Source organism: Mastigoproctus giganteus, chromosome 1 (genome assembly GCF_048544385.1).
Source record: "Mastigoproctus giganteus isolate SK-2022 chromosome 1, ASM4854438v1, whole genome shotgun sequence".
Taxonomy (NCBI): domain Eukaryota; kingdom Metazoa; phylum Arthropoda; class Arachnida; order Uropygi; family Thelyphonidae; genus Mastigoproctus; species Mastigoproctus giganteus.
Genome location: NC_143575.1, coordinates 139,930,135 through 139,945,743, shown reverse-complemented (window position 1 = coordinate 139,945,743; position 15,609 = coordinate 139,930,135). Strand labels below are relative to the sequence as shown.

Below are 15,609 nucleotides of genomic sequence, written 5' to 3'. Positions count from 1 at the left end.
CAATTCACAAAGGGATCACCCTTTAATCCCCCTTTGTGAATTGGGGTTGCATTTGCACATCTCCAGTCTGTGGGGGACCTCTCCCAAGTCCAAGGATGCCCTCATAATCATGGCTAAGGGCTTGGTTACTTCCTTTGCTGCTTCCTTTAATATAATTGGATAGATCCCATCCACCCCAGCTGCCTTTCATATGTTTAACTTCAGCAATTTCTCCTCCACTTTGCTCTCAGTTTTTACAAAATCATTTAACTCTCTGTAAGAGTTTCATACACTTCTAGCCTCCACTTCCCTTCACAATTCCTCATGTATATGTTATCAGTAAGTGAAAGTAATAAAGATGAAAATAAGTATTAAGTAGAAAACTTTATTCTAGCTAATGCAAGATGATAATTTGAATCATCATTTTAAACTGCTATAACTCCTAACTAATTATCCAATTTTATTGCGACTTTTGATAAAAATATATCAGAATAAAGACTATTTTTTTAAAACTATTTTCTGTAATCAAAATCAAATGCATGTTCAGTATTATTTTGTAACACAGAGTAAATTAATTTTAAATCATCTTTTAAATTTAAATTTTTAATATTGATATCAGGTAAGGTTTCACTAAACTTGTCTGGCATATAAATTTCTTTCCTCATCATAAACTGCTGTAAGATGAATGCTGATGTCTTTTTTTTTTTTTTTAATAAATTTGAATTTATTTACATTGTATTCAAAGTCTATTCTTAAATCAGTTATTTTTTTTAAATGGAAGCTCTGTAGCTTTGTATTTAGAATGTTTTTTTTTTTTTTTTTTTTTTTTTTTTTGAAAACTCCAAGCAAGAGAGATATTAGAACCAATAGTACTTAGTACCGTGTGCTTGTATTGGAGGTTGAGAAGACGAGAGAAGATATTTTGTTGACATTAGACTTGAACTTCTGTAGACTAATTTTCAGGAAAGGCATATGAAGGAAGTTGTTCCAGAAAATGGAAGTTGAATGAATAAACGAGGAAGATGAAAAGTTGGTTCTCTGAGTTTAAATTTAGACAGTAAATGGATGTTGCCGGGTGGTGGATGTATTCAGACTGTTTTGAAAGAGTGAGCGGGAATAATAGAAACCAATTCAAAAGAACAGTGCCCATGGAAGTATCTGTAGAAAAGGCATGCAGCAGAAACAGTACGTCTATGAGACAGCGAGTGGAGAAACTCAGCAAGTTAGAGATGAGTCATTAATTAACCTAACTGCCCTCTTCTGAATGGAATCTAGAAGACTAAGAGAGGTTTTGGGGGCACCGTCCCAGATGTGGGAACAATATTCCATGGTAGGGAAGATTTGCGATTTTTACAGAGTGATCAGTTGATTGCAAGAAAAGTAACACTGAGAGCAAAAGAGAAAACCAAGTTTTTTAGATGCAGAGGAATCAATATTTGTAATGTGCTTGTGCCAAGAGAGATTAGAAGTCGGGGTAATCCCCAAAAGAGATATGTCAGCTTGCCTAAAAATCGGAGTGTCACCAAAGATAAGCATAGGAGCAGAAGAATCCTTTTTTGCAAGATATAAGACAAGACTGAGTTTTAGAAGGATTGAAATCAACTAAGTTGTATTTACCCCACTGGAGAATTACCTGGAGATCAGCATTTTAGGAATTGGTAGCAGATTTTCAAGAAGTTGAAGCTGATTGAGCAGGGCAAGATTTCTCAAAATGGAAAGTGGAATGCAATGTGCTGTCATCAACAAAACTATAGATAGGATTTTCAGTCAATAGAAGAAGGTCATTAATATACAAGAGGAAAAGAATGGAAGAAAGAACTGAACCTATGGGAAACACCAGCATTTGTGGAGAAGTTAGAAGACAGAACCATCTACCATCACCCTCAGTGAGCGATCAGAGAGAAAACTGGATAACCAATTACAAAAAACAGTTGGCAAACCATAAGATGGAAGCTTGTTTAGAAGACCTTTATGCTAAACACGATCGAAAACCTTTGAGATGTCAAGAGCAACTGCTTGTGTTACACTGAACTTTTCCATTGAATTTGTCCATAAATGGGTAACATAAGCCAGAATATCACCAGTGGAGCGACACTGACGGAATCATTGATCAGATGGAAGGTTTCTAGGTAATTTAAGAGTTGGCGATTAATTTATTTCTCCATTAATTTAGAAAGAGTAGAAGTAATTGCAATAGGACAATAATTAGATGGGAGGGATTTGTCACCTTTTTTAGGAACTGGCTGGATATGACCAAAAGATAGTTGGATATGAGTCAAAGAGCTCCAAGTGATTAGTGGGGTTGAGAGAATGGTAGAGACAGATGAATTCGATACAATGAGGTAGAGAGATTTTAAGCCAGAGAAGATCGAAAAGAGGAGATTCCAAATTACCGTCTCTGACGGGGAATATCGAAATGGACATATGCACAAGTATCACCTTTGAGGCGAAAGGAATCATACAGCAAATAATTTGGGCACTGAGATGAGCAGCAGTTGAATCAACCGGTAACTGAGATTCTGTCAGAAAAAGTACATGGGGTTTGGCAGACTTCAAGTGGAAATGGACATTGTTGAGATTAGAATTGAGACCTCGTATATTTGTGGAATGAAGTAGGAAATATTTGGAAGGTTTAGATCTTTTTGCAGATAAGCATACTCTATTAGTGTGACAATTAATGGTGTATTCAATAGTAAGGGGGACGTGCTGTATGAATTAATGAAATTTTTGGATATGGCGTACACATAGTAAGAATATACTCAGATCCTTGACATAACATGGCTTCAACAATGCCCCCCCCCCATATACACTACTCGGACTCCCTCCAGTCACTATCTGGCAGAGTAGAGGTAGCAAGATTATACACTAACTGATCCGGAAGCCTCCTAAATTGTTATTAATAGGTTCGTTCCAGTGTACTATGATATCCATCATAACCTCAAAGGTCATCAGTCATACCATGATGGAAGAGATGGGGAAGGGTTGACCAGAACTTAGTTCTGGAGACTAAACATGGGTTCCACCACTTCAAGCCCTCCAATACGCAAAGTGGTGGTAGTACACCGGTTGATGAGAATCATCTACCACCTAGTATTGCCTGGTAACACAGAGGGGCAGCATTCCTCCATGCTGTGTGGGCACCACACCTCGACCCCTGCTTACGTTGGTTCACACCTGGGTGGTCACCGACAGTGTGCTTGTGCATGGGGGTTATACCCAGGATTACTAACAGTCCCACCATTGTGAAGGTATAAGTAGAGGATTTGGCTGCCCAGACTTCGCCGAAATTGGATCCACTTGACTTGAGCATCACCCAAATATCAGTTCCATCAGCATTTTAGACTCCCAGGTAGCAAGTACAGCTTGTCTGGCATATCTGAGAGAATGTCTGTGACAATCTTAAGGACCTGTCTTTTAATTGTCATAATTGTTTTCAAACTTTTTTATTTCATACATGATTTTCGTTTATGAATTCATTGTTTAATGAACAATTTAAAACAACATCACACCAATTTATTTTCATTTTACATGTATTAATAAAGTCCTCACTTAAAGGTTGCCAGTTAGCTTACTGTTTCCAGTCTAATTTGTCTAATAGTTGCTGAGTGATGTCCTCTGATAACTGTTGATATTTAGTTATAATTTTCATATCTAGTTAATCAGCAAATTCAAGAATAAAAGTTCTACTAAGTGTTTGAAATTGAATTACTGTACTTTTTTTCATGTTTAATTTTTCTTTGAATTCCCGAATAAATTCCTCAGATAATCTTTGAAACTCCAAAATAAATTCCCAATTTAACTTATATACATGTTCTTTAATAAATTCTTCAGAGATAGCTTTAATAAAATCTTTTCATGAAGTTCTTTTGAAAGCTTTCTGAGAGTTTTTGTTCTTTAGAAATAATATTCCATTTGAATAATCCTTAAATTGTGTAGCCAACTGTTCAGAGAGGATAGGATCTCTAGATACTTGATCCCATTTTACAGTATTAGGTTTAAGCGGATAGTCTTCAGAAATTTTTCATTTAATTAATAACTTTTTTCAATTAAATAACTACTCTTTTTATCCAATAATTGTAATTCTCCTTTCTTTTCAGATAAAACTAAATAGTATATTTGATAATTTTCATTGTTTTATTTAAGTTCCACTGAAATAAGACTTCTATAGATTTGATGTCCACATAATTGAGGCACTTATTGCATGTAAACAAAATGTATTATGTAACTGAGTATGCAAGGTTATACTCGTTTTCTTCATAATTTATTCTAAATTCTTCATATGGATATCTTTTTCCTGACACCTCAACCTAACACGATTCTAAATTCAAATGATTGAAAATCATGTTATTTTGTTTCTGATTTTCAAACCTGTCTGATTTCTGAAACATTATGAAAATGTGAGAGGGTGATTTCTCTCTATTAAAAACTAACTATCCTGCCCCCCTATTATTCATTACATTAGATAAATACATATTACCACATTCCCATAACAAGTTAACAATTTTTCCTGATATAATATTTTGTAAAAACTTACTTTCTCTGGTTAATGAGGGTTTAACTTATGGAAGAAATAAAGATAGGCTTTCTATCTGAAATTTATATATTTTTAATCATTTTCTGTAGTAATTAATATATTTTAATCTGAATTTCTATCAATTTAAATCTGATTTCAACTCGTGAAAACTTTTTTGACATCTCTGCAAAACCCCAAAACTTTGGTGTGCACAAAGATTTGGGATATCAGCTGGACTGGTGGTTTGCACTGCTTCATTCTAGCAAAATTTCACTGCATATACTGAAAAGAGGTACTAATTTTTCTAATGCATTAACACAAAAATTTATTAAGTGAGCATTCATAAAATGAGAAAGTGTATATTGATCTTAACTGAATTCTTGATAACTTTGTTGTAAATGGCGGATTCTAAAGTAAACTTCAAAATCAATTATATGATAAAGCTCAAAAATTTTAATTTGAATCAGAAAATATGAAAAAGAAATAAATATTTAAAAAAATAATAAATAAATATAAGGGAGACTTTTTTGCTAATTTTTTGCTTAAACCTATATTCTTTTCTTAAAAAATATAAATAAGTGTAATTCTTTGATTTTTATAGATTACTTTAGGAAAATGAATGATTTTAAGGGAAGAGTACACGTATGTATGTGGGGCGTTTTTAGAGAAGGGCGATTATTTTTTTTTTTAATTGTATACATTGTGCTAGAATCTCCATTTTCTATACTACTACTATACAAAATAACTAATTAAAATATATTAATGTATTCTTGCTTTCCTTTAGGTCAGGTTCAGAATGGCTATTGTGCCAGGCTCTGGCTACCCAGAGAAATATCAAGAAATGACACATATTTCAATGGTACTAATGGAATGTGAAATCACTTGAGAAAAGAAATGTTAAATATCATTGAAATTTAACATGCAATTTAACTGCAATACTGTATGGCTAAATCCACCAGCTTCTTGCCTATATCATGTGTAATTTGCATTTATTTAAAAAAGTATTGTGATTTATGAGTGTCATCATAAATTAGATAACAATAGTACAGTATAAAGTCAGCAGATGACTGCATGGTGTGATAATGCACTTGTTTGCAATATGCACATTACATTTGAATGCATGTGAAATTGTAAATAGTATCAGTATTACTATTAATAATAGCAAATGATGCAAGAAAGTAAGTTTCTACAGCCATAGTTGAAAAAATAAATAAACCAACACTTTCCATATCACTTATCCATTTCCTCTGACAGTTTGTCTGGTTCTTCCTTGAATTTATTCAAACTACGCACCTCTACAATGCCAGGTGGAAGTTTGTGCTAACAATCTGCTGGCTTAAGGCCAGTTTTGGCATATCAATCCTGCTTGCAACCATCCTTTCTCATTTTGAATTTATGCCCCCCCCCTTATGTGTGTCTGAGCAAAAGGAAGGATTATATCAGCATTGAATTTACAAATCAGACTTCCTTACACGTGCCTAGTCTCCAGATGTTGCAATTTTCCTTGAAGTCTTTCCTGGTAAGAGCACCCTTTTCTCTCACTAATCTCGTTCTTCACTGCATTTCCAACAGATTCATATCCTTCCTAAAGTGAGGCTTGCAGACTTGTATGGAGTACTCAAGAATGTGGCATAACCATTGTCTTATACAACAGGATAATCATCTCTTTACAAGACTATTTGAGAGGATGGACAAGTGATATGGATCCCCCCCCCCCCACTACCAATACTAATACTTTCCTGGTTAGAGTACCCTTTTGTTTCTCTCACTTACCTTATTGCTCTTCGCTGCACCAATTCCTACAGATCCACATCCATCTTAAAATAAGGTACTTGTATACAGTACTCAAGATTATTGTATACCTAACCATTGCATTATGCTGTGGGGGTTGTACCTGTTTATTGTGGGGGGTGTGGGTATTATTGTTTTTCTTGGTTGCCCTAATTTTCTTTATATTTTAATTATTATAATTTATCCCCTTTTTTATATGTATATCCCCGTAGTCCAATCCTCCCACTTAGCATCTGACTTGTTTGTTCTCAGAAGATTACCAGACCCAAAGGGGACCCCAATTATTTTAGGTATTTTTCTACCGGATTGGCTGAGTTTCGGAATGACAGACTCCAACACATGAATGTAAAATAAAACAATGTTTATTAACATATCATACAGAAACTAGCAATAGTATTTAGTCAAACTATATTTGGCTGGTGACTTGTTATTTCATTAACCTTTATATGTGTAAATATCTTGTTCAAACTCAATTGTTTCATCATCAGATATCCTATTCTAATACACATTATTATTCATTATGATATGGTGTCTCTTCATGTTCTTTACAGGGACTTCAATAGGTCGTGTCATACACTTTACATAGATTCTTCCCACTCTTCTTCTGAACAGTCTGTATAATAAACCAACAACTACCAGCCAATGAACTGGCTCACAAAAACCTTCAGAATTCGTGTCTCAATTTGTAAGAAAATTGCTTTTATTCAATCAGACACCCTTTCTGCAATCAGGTCAACAGGAAATATTAATCAATTCAATTTAACCTTACCCTTCTGAACAGTTAATCCTCTACACCTTTATATATCACTTATTAATTAGCCCCTACTCAAATCAGAAATACTCTCCACAAATCAACTCATAATAAATTGAATTTTCAACCTTTAATTTCATACATATTATAAAAACCTTGCCCAACCTTAAACAATTCTCAGTTATCTATTATACCCTCTCCTTCCAGCAAGCATTTATATGAGGAGCTTCACTTCAAATTATAGGCTACGTCCGTCTTAAATACCTTACACTTTTTTTTCTTATATTCATTACTTAAACCTCCCTCCTTAACCATATATCTATTTATCCTAAAGTCCTCTCCTTAATAAATTAAGTACACCTATGTCGGTAAACTCTCTAGCACTTACGTGTTTGGCCTGGAACTTCCCTCTCTGCTCGGCTTCCTTTCATATCGGTCATTCAGGTACTGGAATGCGGGGGCGCTCATTTGGGGATCTCGGTGATCATGGTGTTTCCCTACCGGGTACTGCACGGCTGGAATCAATCAGTGTCGCATACTCTTTACCGGTCAGCATTTCTTCTTCCGTGGATAGAGGGTTTTTCGAGTAGGTCAATGGTTCGACCACTCATTCGACTGGCTTTGCCTATATGATTCTCAGGGCGTGATTCTTCCTTCTTCCTCACTACGGCTTCCATGTTTACAGGTGAACATTCCTACGGGCTGTCGGGATATGCAGAATTTCTATCACTGCTCCCATCTATCTCAGGTCTGCAGCTATCACCCAAATTAGACTACTGCTCTGCTTAGTATCGTTCTCCACCTCCTTCAAATCATTCTCCAGACCGCTCCGTGAACTTCTTCCGACTCCTCCGAAAACTTCTTCCGAATCTCACAAAAACTTTTCCAGAATCCTACGAAAACCTTTTTAGAATCTCCCTCTCAAAATTCCCTCTGTTTTCTTCCTGGCCAATAGGAGATCTGCACATCCTTTTTCCTGTGTTCTCATTTGTCTCCTCTCCTCTTCCGTGGGCGGGTCTTCTTTACTCTTTGTGTCCCCACTTCCATGGACCTCGAACATACGAGAACAATCCAGAAAGAGAGGCGGAAGTTCCGGACAACTGAGAAGCGTCACAGCTCCTCCCGTGACCTCACGCGCGCACACCTGGTGAAATCGCCTACCTCTAATAGCGTTTCACCGTGAAATCTTTAAGAGGGCCAGCTTAAGCACTCTTGGCCCTTACTATGGTGCATCTGCTTCTGTCTTAATGGGGATTTGTCATGGTATATTACTTTTACTGACTCGTCAAAGAACTTCCATACAAACAAGCTACAACTACACAAGGAGTGACTGGAAGGTATTTTTGAATTCCAGTGCTACTTAACTCATGTTGTTTTTACCAGAAAACCACTATTCGTATTACAGTTAAATTCTCATAATATTTAACAAATTTTATTAATTAATGTAAGGACGGGTCCTTACATAGCATTCCTCTTCCCCCAAAAAAATTTATATTCCATATATAAATTTTTTTCTTTTCTGTCCTCAGACGGATATGACCTTATCCCAGATCCACTTTATCGACAGCCAATCTCCTCTAATTGCCTTTCTATATTTTCTAATTACACTTATATACCAGACATTACTTAAACTTATATTAAGCTTCATTAACTACTCCCATCCCATATTTTCGTCGAATACTGCTCCTAGATACATTTGCTGCATCCTGTTTATTTCCTTCAGTTTGTGTGCCTTCTCCTCACTGGAAGCTTCAGTTCTGTAATTTCCTAATCCTTCGATTCCTTTAATTTCTGTTGCTCCATTTAATTTACGATCCTTCTCATCACAGCCATTCTCTCCCCCTTCATGTGTTTTCTCTCCCGAATGTAAACCGACCCTTTCTCTCGTTTCCAAAATTCCTACGTGTAACACCCTCCCCTTCTCTTGGCACCTTCCCTCATTATTCCTATTTGTTTTGGTGTTCTTATTTAATTCCCATTTGTTTTGTGTAACCAGAACTTTATTATCTGTGCTTGCCTTACACCCTTCTAATTCTTTCCCACTAGCTTCCTGTGGAGTTTCCCCTTTCTCTGGCTCATACTGGGCTCTGCCGCCTGCCTTTCGCCTCCTGTCTACCTTTGGACTCGCCTGGGTATTACTGCCGAAGGTAATGCGGCCATTTCTCACATCTATCTTGGCTCTTAATTTCCTTAGGAGGTCCGTGCCTAGTATTGCGTCGTGTCGACGACTGTTTATTCTGTTTTCCACAAAATATGAATGGGCCACCAAGTTATCACATCCCTGTATTCTTACCTTGTCTCTGACAATATAATCGGTGTGAATTTCTTCAGCACCTACCCCCTCCACAAGAAAATCGCGGCAACATCTTATATCTCCCTTATTCGGCCTTTTGCAGTATCTAATGAGGTAGTCCCACATTAAAATAGACCTCGAGGCTCCTGTGTCCACCAGAAACTTACCTGGTACCCCTCCTAAGCTGCCTCTCACATATAATAGGTCGTTTCTACTGCCCTTAGCACTTACCGCACCTAAAGATATGGCCTTTCCTTTGGCGGTGTTTAAGCGTAATGATGGCCTCCCGCAGCGGGCATGTCTAAAAGATCCATGTCTCTTGACTACGGCATTGTTAATGCGCTCTCGTTCATTCCGATACCCCCCTTGTTTTGCGCAATGCCTTTCTTCCCTGTGCTTGTCCATGTTTCTGGGGTTTTCTACGTGTGGGTACCTGTCTCGTTCCCAATACTCTTCCCTTTCCCAGCTTTCTTTAGCACCCTGTTTCACTTTGCAGTAGCGGGTCCAATGGTCTGAGTTCTGGCACTTATAACACCATTTACGACCGCCGTCCTTGTCTCCCCCCTCGTTTGTTCGTGAAACTGTACCCAATCTTTGTTTCACTTCCGTTTGTTGCTGATTTTCTCTAGCATCATTGCTTAAAGAGAGCCTTTCCATCATCCACTCCATCTTTCTTTCGATGCTATTTAAATGTTTAGCTAACCCTTCGATTTCGCTTCCCCATTCCCTCGATTCCTTTCCTGTCCTTACAATGCAAAAGAATAATCACCTCCTTATCCCTGCTCCAAATTTTTTGTATATTATTGACAAACCCCATATGAACTAACTATCTGTGTAGATAGAGAGCTCAAATGATATGATTCCACTGCTCAGTCAACTTCATATCTAACTGCACAATTATATTACCTGTACATCTTTGTCATTCTCCACTACCCTGAATGTGGTACTACACGGTTGGTACATTAATCTGTTATTACTACTACCCATATGAAGTACTTTTCTCCTCCACAATTTCTCTTCCACTTCCCTCTCAGTTAACACAAAATCATTTGACTCTCTGTTAGAATTTCATACACTTCTGGTATTCCCTTTCCTAAAAAGTTCCTCGTGTGTGAATGTAGATGCAAAATACCTGTTCCTTTTGTCAGCGACTTCGGCGATCATCAACAGTTAAACCGTTGACACGTTCATATCTACTGAACCAATGTAATTTATCCGCTTCCTTCTTTAAGTGTTGACATAAGTAAAAAGTCTTTGCTGCTTATCTTTGCATTAGACGTCTTGTGATTATTATTATTAGCAGCCATATGCTGCATCCTCCGTAGCCAAGTGGTCCGGAGCGGGAGTGCAGTAGCATATGCTCTTTGAGTAGACTGGGGTTCAAGCCCCTGACTGCTGAATACGGTCGATCTGCCAACCCGCACTGGACCAGCGTGGCAGATTATGGTCCATTTCCCTCAGCATGGATTGTTGAAGAGACTTCCATCCTGCAGTGGGTTGATAATGGCTGCACTTTACCTCTTTTTTTTTTTTTTTTTTTTTATGCTGCATAAACCAAAAAAAAAAAAAATTTCCCGAGTTACCCAGAGAGAGAGAGAGAGAGAGAGAGAGAGAGAGAGAGAGAGAGAGAGAGAGAGAAGTAGAAAGGAATCACCAAGAAAGAGAAGAATGATGATATCCAGCTCAGGACCCTGGGTATGTCAAGCCCATACTCACCAGATTTGAGCCCCTGGGCTGCAATCTGCCACAACTTGCCTAACCTTCTTTGTGACTTGATTGAATATTAGTTTATATCTACTGTGCTCTTCAGTATCACCTGATAATTTATTTGCATCCCATACATTTTTATTCTCTGCTACAAGTTTCATCAGTTTATCCATTTTTGGTCTAAGTATTGAACAGTATCTCTTAGTTGGTATAAAAGGTCTAGTAGCTTCTACGATTATGCTGTTTAATACTTCCCATTTAGAATTTGCTATTAGGTATTTCATTGGTTGGTCCCATTGACTAGAATTAAAAAAACTATCCAAGAGTCTTGTAGTCATCTTTGCAATAGCAAAAGCCCTTCCCTTTTCTATTAACTCTTTTCTTGCAGTAGGATTGTCTTGGAATTTAAATAAACTTTGTGAATGAGTATTATAATTTTAAGAAAGCAGTACTGTGGTATTTTTATGTTCATATTTTAATATTGAGTTGAAAATTTTAGGAATTTGCATGTTATTATGTATATAAAAATTTTATTTGTTGTTTCATAAAACTACTGTCAGTAAATTAAGTATTCTATCCAATATTTTATTCAATTTTAGTTTGCCGTATTCCTATTTTCCATTATTTTTTTAATTTTATTTTTTTGTTTTACATTTTAGAACTTTGAACATTTTATTTCGGTGTTCACTTATTTACTGTAGATTAATTAATTTTTTTTCTGTTTGTTTAAGTAATATATATATATTACTTTTTTCAAAAAAGTAAGTGGTGAAGTAGTCCTGCTAAATTGTAATATGTATCATTAATTTATTTTTATCACAGGAAGCATATTCAGATTGCGTAGAATATTTTGGGGAAAGTTCACGTACTTTAGCTGCAAATACATTTTTCTCAATCTTCGTTCGCTTTACAAAAGCATTTAAGGTAAGGTTTTACTTAATATAAATCAATTGATAATACCCTCCTTAGCAGTATTAAGTTAATAATGCACAAGATGCAAAGTAATATACACAAACTGATAAATCTTTCACTTGGCTAGAATTGTTTTCTCCTGGTATTCTATATTCATACATTAATATTGAGTGTAACTTATGTTCATTCAGTTCTTTTATCTGTAAGCTGTCACAACCCCCCCCCCCCTCCAGTTTATGACAGACTCCATCTGTTACTTAATTTGATATCTTGTTTGTTTTTTGTTTTTTTTTATTAATTAATTAATTGCTTAGTTTTTCTGTCTTTTCTTCTTTCTTTTCACAAAAAAAATAGTAAGAGTTAAATATCGGAATTTTTAAAAAAAATTCTTGCTTATTTGCTTATTTTCGTTAATAAATTGACCATCAGGTATGCTGATCTGCATTGCCAAATATTAACAATGGATAACAGAATTGTTCTCTGTAATACGAGGTACTACCCAAAAGTTCCCGAAGTGTATTCATAAAATAAATTACTCGCCCCTGGTCTTATTTGTTACCTTCGAAGTAGTCCCCTTGAGAGTGTAAACACCGATCCCAGCACTTCTCCCATGATTTGAATGCGTCCTGAAAGTCCTTCTTTGTCATAGTGTTCAGCACCATCTGCAATTCAGTTTGGATATCTTCTACGCTGTCAAATCTTCGACCCTTCAGCTTGATTTTCATTCTTGGGAAGAGGGAGAAGTTGCAGGGGTCTAAGTCTAGAGAATAAGGGGGTAGGGGATGATTTTCGTGTTGTTGGATACCAAAAACTGCACTACAGTGAGAGATGTGTGGGCCGGCACATTATCATGATGAAGGACCCAGTTCTTTGTGCGCCACTTCTCTGATCCTCCTGATGGCTTCCCTTAACTGCCTTAGGATGTCGCAGCAGCATTTTGCATTTATGGTCTGGCCAGTAAGGACAAATTCTGTATGGATAATCACGTCAATGTCCAAAAAACAGATCAGCATGGACTTCACATTGCTCCTCACTTGTCAGGCTTTCTTTGGTCGGGATGAAGATGGGCTCTTCCACTGGGATGATTGTTGCTTGATTTCTGGGTCATACTCATATACCCAACTCTCGTCACCAGTGATGACTGTAGAAAGGAAGTTTTGATCACTCCTGGCCCGTTCTTGAAGATCTCTGCTAACTTCCATGTGATGCTGCTTTTTCTGCCTCACTCAGTAACCTTGGAATGAACTTGGCCACAATCCTCATGTTCAACTGGTCTGACAAAATCTGCTGACACATGCCATACAATAGTCGGCACATGTCTTTTCTACTGCCAAAATCATGGAGAGTCTAAATCAAGAGAAGATTCCGTACTTTTGTTCAACAAGTACTTTATTGCTGATTGCAACCACATGGTGTACAAATTTTGCTAAAAATGGTATTCTTATAAATGTCGAGATAGCATGAATTTCTTCTATTGGCAGTGCATCATTTTCAGGGTGCCTCCGTAGCCAGGTGGGCAGAAGCAGCAGTGCCTAGCATATGCTTCTTGATTAGACCAGGGTTCAAGCCCGTGAGCCACCAAATACGGAGGATGCGGAAAGGTCAGGGAATGACCACCACATATCCCCAGAGCAATATGGCCTTAGTTGCTAATGCTCCTAAAAACCAAATAACAACAACAGCATCATTTTAAAATTTGAAATGTTCTGTAAACAAGTTTCCATTACTTCTTGACATCGTTAAAGAGTCATCTACAAATATTGACACCAGTGCAGTCAGTTTCAGTGTGAAAACCTACCAGACACCATCATGAAAGAAGGAGGAACTTATTCCAGATACAAAAATCCCAAGCGTACTTGGGATAACAAATTATTCCAAGCCATGCATGGTACTTTTTAACAATTTTTATCAGTGCTTAATGTAAGAGAATAATCAGCCAGGTCAGAAAAACTAACTCTGACTTCAGATCTTTTGTGCTGGTGAAACGTTGGAAATGTGCTTGACTGCCAAGTTTAAAAAGTAGGGTCATTTTAATAAACAAAACTTTGACCGAACATTTCTGAAGAAGGCAAAGTCTGCAACAGTATCTCTCTTGATACTGTTGCAGACAGGAATATCCTAGAAAAGCTAATGTTTGAAAGCATACTTTACTTGGTAAATGATTTTTTCTGTTTATTTTATTGTGTTTTAACACAAACAATGTTATGTTGATAGTGAATTTTGTTTCCAGTAAGTTAGTATGGACTTTAAAATGCCTCCTGCTTTTTTTTTTTTTTTTTTTTTTCGAAAAATCTGCTACTCTCTCTCCTAATTTTGTGGGAGAAAAGCAGGAGATGTTTTGCAAAGGACTTCTGCTTATTGCAAAAAAGCTTTTTTTCTTTTTTTTTTTCTGTTGGGCCAAAAAATTTCTCCTGTGCACAATCCAAGTGAGATTTTATTGAATATAGTAGATTGTTTCCTGTGTGCAGGTAGTGTTTTAACATACATTTTTTGCCCGATATACAGTAATTTGTCTCTTGGATTAGTTCCGTTTATGAAAGGTTAATTTCTGACTACATATAAATATATATCCACCTTAGCTTAGTTAAAAAAAATAGTATACAGGCAAATAATTCTCTTCTAATGTCTATTTGTAATTAAGAAAAACTCAGTAGACTACTGCACCTTTTCTGTTATTCACATTCCTTTTACTTTTACTGTGCAACCTCCTTTAAGTATCCCTTCAGTGAATGCACTTGTGTGTATATAGGACATTTCAGTTAAAAGGCATTGGGATCCATCTTACTTATTTTTGGCGATAGGCTATATTTTTCATTTATTATATATATATATATATATATTTTTTTTTTTTTTTTCATAATTGGATGGAGTATTACCATTTAGATTTTGCAGTCTCTAAATAAATTTAAATTTTGGCTAATCAAATTGTTATCCCCCCAGCGGGAAAATCATTTTCTATCATCAGTTCAGTTTTAAATGAATGTTAACCTATTTTGAATGGGGGGGGGGGGGTGGAGAACATAACAATTGTATATGATGTTTACTCATTTAGTACATGTTTAGTTATATAGAACTGCTAGCTGAACAAGGGCAGTGTTACAAGCTGTCTCTCCTCATGCTACAGTGGCCGTTACCAGTTGTTTCTCCTAATGCTACAATCTGTTTTCCTTTCCCCCCCCCCTCAAATAACATTGGTTTTAATTGTTTCAGAAGTTATATATAATTTAGAAATTGTAAAATCTAAACTGTAATATTTAGTCCTAAAATTCAAAGATTTCAGCTTGAATTTGACACTTAAGGTCCAAACAACAAATATCATAAACCTAAAAATAAGTGAGAAACTCTGGGTCCTTTTAATTTAAATACCCTGCATACAGTTTGATGGGCTTTTTCTTTCAGTGTAGTGTCAACAAATTCTGTCTTTATATGTACAAATTGTATTAACTCTACAGATATATGAGGTGTTATCTATTAATTGCAAAATATTTAAGTGAAGGGACTATCAGCAAGGTTGATTGTGTGCTTACAAAAGAAAGCTTGAAGAAATTTACTGAAATTCAGATCCAGAACTTGATAAAACTGAATTAAGTAACACAGCATAAATGTAGAAAATATTATAGCATCAAAAAATAAAAATAAAACAATAATAAATATAAGCATATA

General features: G+C 36.2%; 1 protein-coding gene across 1 annotated transcript in view; it reads left to right on the top strand.

Annotated features, from left to right (window-relative positions):
- Frl (formin-like protein) overlaps positions 1-15,609 on the top strand; it is a 708,708-nt gene that overhangs the window by 579,200 nt on the left and 113,899 nt on the right. Inside the window, exon 23 of the mRNA XM_090382384.1 lies at positions 11,857-11,958. Coding sequence (XP_090238510.1) covers positions 11,857-11,958 — 102 coding nt within the window. The remainder of the gene's footprint in view (positions 1-11,856; positions 11,959-15,609) is intronic.